Source organism: Rhinopithecus bieti, unplaced genomic scaffold (assembly GCF_001698545.2).
Source record: "Rhinopithecus bieti isolate Rb0 unplaced genomic scaffold, ASM169854v2 scaffold_23898, whole genome shotgun sequence".
Lineage (NCBI taxonomy): Eukaryota > Metazoa > Chordata > Mammalia > Primates > Cercopithecidae > Rhinopithecus > Rhinopithecus bieti.
The window spans coordinates 402,252-408,251 of NW_016811065.1; the positions used below are offsets into that span (position 1 = coordinate 402,252).

Genomic DNA, 6,000 nt, shown 5'->3' on the forward strand with positions numbered 1-6,000 from the left:
GAAATTAATTATTAGGCAAAAATCAAAGCAAAGATTACCCAGAGAGATAAGCGCAATACTGGAATAACTTCTAGAATCACTTCATTGGCAAATCTCTTCACCAACGCCTTCCACTGGGCAGATTGTTTTTCTAGGAGACATATTAAGAGTGTTGCCTTTAGAAGGCTTTGGCTTATATGTGGCTGGGTGAGCAGAAAGGGTCTATGATTCAGCTTTCTACCTTTCTTGGACTCTTCCTTTGTCCTTTAAACTTTGCGCTCAGGGTTTATGAAAACCAGTTTCTAGAGTGCCAGGGAGTAGTAGATGCCTTGAAAGAAACACAAGCCCCACCTTTTGCTTACCCTTCTATATTGGCACTTTCTCTTTGTTTTTGACCTTTTGTAGTTTCTCTTTTATAGACTATTTAGTCATGCTTTAAAAAAATTTTTTCTGCTTTCTCCTGTAATTTTAGGTATTCTGTATCAGGAAGTTTTTCTGTGTATCAAGTTAGCCATATTGCACTGTTGGTGTGTCTGTTTTAAAATTGTAACAGATGGGGCCGGGGGCGGTGGCTCACACCTGTAATCCCATCACTTTGGGAGACTGAGGCCGGCAGATCATGTGAGGTCAGGAGTTCAAGTCCAGCCTGGCCTACTTGGTGAAACCTTGTCTCTACTAAAAATACAAAAATTAGCCGGGCATAGTGGCAGGCGCCTGTAATCCCAGCTACTCAGGAGGCTGAGGCAGGATTATCACTTGCACCCAGGAGGCAGAGGTTGCAGTGAGCCACTGTATCTCCAGTCTCACTCACAGAGTGAGACTCCACCTCAAAAATAAAATAAAATAAAATTATAACAGTATCAGTTCTTTCTGTATCTTTATTTCATCCAACATTATTTTCAAGATCTTTTCAGGTACTGATAGACAGAAAAGTTAATCTAATTTATTTTATCACTCTCACATGTTCCTTTAATATGACTGCTACATTTTATTTATTGGTGGATCTTTAGACTGAAGTTCTTTTGTGTTACAAACAGTTTTGCCTTGAAATGAAATGTTTGCACCAAGCAAGAGGTTCCTTAGGCTCCTTATTTAAGTAGTTACATGATAGACACATTTTTATCTTGCATGTGGCAGTTAGAATTTACATTTATGGGCTAGGCACACTGACTCATACCTGTAATCACAGCACTCTGAGAGTCCAGGATGGGCAGATCGCTTCAACCCAGAAGTTCAAGACCAGCCTGGGCAACATGGCAAAACCTCCTGTCTACAAAAAAATACAAAAATTAGCCAGGTGTGGTGGAGTGCGTCTGTAGTCCCAGCTACTTGGGAGGCTGAGGCATGAGAATCACTGGAACTCGGGAGGCAGAGGTTGCAGTGAGCTGAGATTGCACCACTGCACTCCAGCCTGTGTGATGGAGCAAGACTCTGTCTCAAAAGAAAAACAACAGGTACCGTCAAGACTGTGGAGAAAAAGGAACACTTATACACTGTTGGGGGAGTGTAAATTAGTTAAACCATTGTGTAACGCAGTGTGGCGATTCCTTGAAGACCTAAAAACGGAACTACCATTTAACCTAGCAGTCTCATTATTGGGTATAAACCCAAAGGAATATAAATCATTCTATCATAAAAACATATGCATGTGTAGGTTTATTGCAGTGCTATTGACAGAAGCAAAGATTTGGAATCCACCTAAATGGCCATTAATGATAGACTGGGTTAAGAAAATGTGGTACATATACACCGTGGAATACTATGCAGCTGTATAAAGGAATGAGATCATGTCCTTTGTTGGAAAAGGAACTAGAGACCATTATCCTTAGCAAACTAATGCAGGAACAGAAAACTAAATACCACATGTTCTCACTTATAAGTGGGAGCTAAATGATGAGAACAAATGGACACACAGAGGGGAATAACAGGTACTGGGGCCTACTGAAGTGTGACGGGTGAGAGAAGAGAGAGGATCAGGAAAAATAACTAATGGGCACTTGGCTTAATACCTGGGTGACAAATTAATCTACAGCTGGGCGTGGTGGCTCACACCTGTAATCCCAGCACTTTGGGAGGCTGAGGCGGGCAGATCGCCTGAGGTTGGGAGTTTGAGACCAGCCTGGCCAACAGGGTGAAGCCCACGTCTCTACTAAAAATCTACAAATTAGCCAGGCCATGATGGCATGTGCCTGTAATCCAAGCTACTTGGGAGGCTGAGGTGGAAGAATCACTTGAACCCGGGAGGTGGAGGTTGCAGTAAGCTGAAATCACTCCATTGCATTACAGCCTGGGGGATAGTGACAGAGTGAGACCCTGTCTCAAAAAAAAAAAAAAAAAAAAAAAAAATCTGTACAAGAAACCCCTATGACATGAAGTTACCTATATAACAAACCTGCACATGTACTCCTGAACTTCAAAGTTCAAAAGAAAAAATCCATTTTGAGTTGATTTTTGTAAAAGGGATAAAGGTCTAATTTCATTCTTCTGCAGGTAGATACCCAGTTGTCCAACATTTATTGATTAGACTGTTCTTTCCCCATTAGGTGTTCTTGGTACCCTTTTTTGAAAACCAATTGCCTGTAAATCTGTGGATATATATTTTGGTTCTCAATTCTTTTCCACTGGTCTAGCCATATGTTTTTATGCTAGTACCATGCTATTTGGATTACCATAGTTTTGTAGTATATTTTGAAGTTGGGTAGTGTATGCCTCCAGCTTTTTTCATTTTGCTCAAGATTGTTTTTGCTGTTTGGGGTCTGTTGTAGTTCCATATAAATTTTAAAATTGTTTTTTCTATTTCTGTCAAAAATGACATTGGAATTTTGATAGGAATTGCACTGAATCTGTATATTGCTTTGGATAATATGGACATTTTAACGATGTTGATTATTCCAGTTCATCAATATGGGATAACTTTCCATATATTTGTATCTTCTTTAATTTATTTTATCCATGTTTTATAGTTTTCAGTGTGCAGATCTTTCATCTTCTTGGTTAAATTTATTTGTAAAAATTTTGTATTTTATAGCTATTGTAAATGGGATTTTCCGGATTACTTTTTCAGATTGTTTTAATGTGTTGAAGTGATACTGATTTTGTATTTTGATTTTCTATCTTGCCACTTTACACAATTTGTTTATTCTTATAGTTTTTGGTGGAGTCTTTATGGTTTTCTATATATAAGAACATGTTATCTGTAAACAGGAACAGTTTCACTTATTTCTTTCCAACTTGGATGCCTTTTATTTCTTTTTCTTACCTAACCACTCTGGCTACACCTTGTAGTACTATGTTGAATAGAAGTGGGAAGAGTAAGCATCCTTGTCTTGTTCCTGATCTTAGAGGGAAAGCTTTCAACTTTTTCACTATTAAGTATGATGTTAGCTGTGAATTTGTCATATATGGCCTTTCTCATGTTGAAGTATATTCTTTTATATCTAATGTGTTGACAATTTTGATAATGAGAGGATATTTAGTCAGATTTTTTTTCTGTATCTTTTGAGATGATCATAGTGTTTGGTCCTTCATTCTGTTATGTGCCATATTTTGTTTATAGATTTGCGTATGTTGAACCATCCCTGGTATGAATCTGATTTTATCATCATGAGTGATCCTTTTAATGTGCTGTTTAATTTGGCTTCCTAGTATTTTGTTGAGGAATTTTGCATGTGTTCATTATGGATATTGTCCTCTAATTTTTTTTTTTTTCTTGTAGTGTCCTAGTGTGTATCCAGGTCATGCTTGTTTCATAAAATTTTGTCTTCTGCTTTGAATAAACAGAAGGAAGTTCATAGTGATCATTTTGCACCTGCTGTTTTTTCAAGTACTTTTAGCCTAGATTTTCATTTTACCAGGTGGCATAATTTGGGGGTGGAGTGATCTTAATTCTTTCAGTATCTTCTAGTTTTACCTACAAATTTTACCTTTTCTCCATTTTACCGACTTTAACTGGATGCGTTTCCCTTACACTGTTCTGCCTGCATTTATGTGAGATACCATTCTACTGAGTCTTAAATCTAGTATGATCATCTTTACCTTGATGTCCCTGTACTGTTTCCCACATCATTTTTTTTTTTGAGACAGAGTCACTCCCACATCAGTTTTTAAATAGAGCACATTGTTTGCTTTTTCAACTTACTTTCCCATTCATACTCTTAGTCGTATTGGCATGTGCCTTGTTCACTCAGTCACTTAAGCTAGATAGCCTATTTTTATTTTAATTCATTCTTCTTTAGTAGTGTGAAGAAATAGTGCTAAGATAAATGATGGGTTTGAGAATATTGAATAAATAGACTAGCTAAGGGTTAAACCTTGGTGACCATACACTGGAAAATAATGAGAGAGGAATTGAGGCCATTTTTCAGAATCAGTCTTGTATAGTGATTGAAGGCTGTTATTCTGGAATCAGACTATATTCAAATCACCTCCTTTCATTTATTTATGAATTACTTCTAAAGAAATAAATAGATTGTATCAACAAGCTAAGTGAAATATACCCTGAAAAAACATTTAACCCTCATTGTAGAAATTTTGACATACTGAAATACTCAATCCAAATCAGTTTTTCTTCAGGATTTGTCTATGTAGCAGTCACTCAGTGTCTCTACTTGCTAATTTTCTACCTGCTAATTCACTTAATTCAGTGTGAAAGTTCAGACTCTGGGTGGGAAAGAAGAGGTGAGTTGCAACTGAGCTTTTCACAGTTCTTTTATGTGTGTGCACATGTGTAGTGGTGTGGTGGGTTGTAGTTCAGTTTTATTTCAACTTTCCACATACAGAGTTAGCTTAGACATCCTCAACTGTGCTCCGACTTCCAAGCACTCAACGATATGAAACAACATACATATATGTCTGCAGGTGCATTCATGAGTAGCATATAGTAGTTAAAAGTAGATAGAGTTGGTTGTGTATATCCATTGCTTATATTTTTTATCCTGTGTTTGAGCTCTATTTAGGTTTCTCTTTTGTTGTCTTTTTTTTTTTTTTTTTTTTTTTTTTTTTTTTAAGACAGAGTCTCGCTCTGTGCCCAGGCTGGAGTGTAGTGGCGCGATCTCCACTCACCACAAACTCCACCTCCCGGGTTGACACCATTCTCCTACCTTAGCCTCCCGAGTAGCTGGGACTATAGGCACCCACCACCATGCCTGGCTAATTTTTTGTATTTTTAGTAGAGATGGGGTTTCACCGTGTTAGCCAGGATGGTCTCCATCTCCTGACCTCGTAATCCACCCGTCTTGGCCTCCCAAAGTGCTGGGATTACAGGCATGAGCCACCACACAGGTTTTTAATTCTCTGAAGTTTAAGAACATAAGTCTTAAAGTATAATTCTTACAACTGAATTTGACTATAGTAAAGCTTTTGAATACCTAGTAGAGTTGTTAGTCTATCTAATGGCATATTTGTTTTTTCTTAACTGTTAAAGTGGGAGAAAAGAAAAGATATATTAAAATACCCTTTACATTTTAGGTTTTAGCATGTGTTTTAAGGGGAAATTTTTTTAGCTTGAATTATACAGTGCTTCTCTAGCAGTTTTAGCCTGCTAATTTTTTTTTTTATTATTATACTTTAAGTTCTAGGGTACATGTGCACAATGTGTAGGTTTGTTACATATGTATACATATACCATGTTGGTATGCTGCACCCATTAACTGTCATTTACATTAAGTACATCTCCTAACGCTATCCCTCCCCCATCCCCCTACCCCATGACAGGCCCTGGTCTGTGATGTTCCCCTTCCTGTGTCCATGTGTTCTCATTGTTCAGTTCCCACCTATGAGTGAGAACATGCAGTGTTTGGTTTTTTGTCCTTGCGATAGTTTGTTCAGAATAGTGGTTTCCAGCTTCATCCATGTCCCTACAAAGGGCATGAACTCATCCTTTTTTATGGCTGCATAGTATTCCATGGTGTATATGTCCACATTTTCTTAATCCAGTCTATCATTAATGGACATTTGGGTTGGTTCTAAGTCTTTGCTATTGTGAATAGTGCTGCAATAAACATATGTGTGCATGTGTCTTTA

At 37.6% G+C, this 6,000-nt stretch overlaps 1 protein-coding gene across 4 annotated transcripts in view; it reads left to right on the top strand.

Annotated features, from left to right (window-relative positions):
* The window catches only part of PARPBP (PARP1 binding protein), a 73,370-nt gene that overhangs the window by 6,065 nt on the left and 61,305 nt on the right, over window positions 1–6,000 (top strand). Inside the window, exon 3 of one of the 4 annotated variants that reach the window (XM_017893452.1) lies at window positions 1,169–1,321. The exons of the other annotated variants lie outside the window; for them this stretch is intronic. Within the exon in view, the coding sequence (XP_017748941.1) occupies window positions 1,169–1,321 (153 nt within the window). The remainder of the gene's footprint in view (window positions 1–1,168; window positions 1,322–6,000) is intronic. 4 annotated transcript variants of the gene reach the window in all.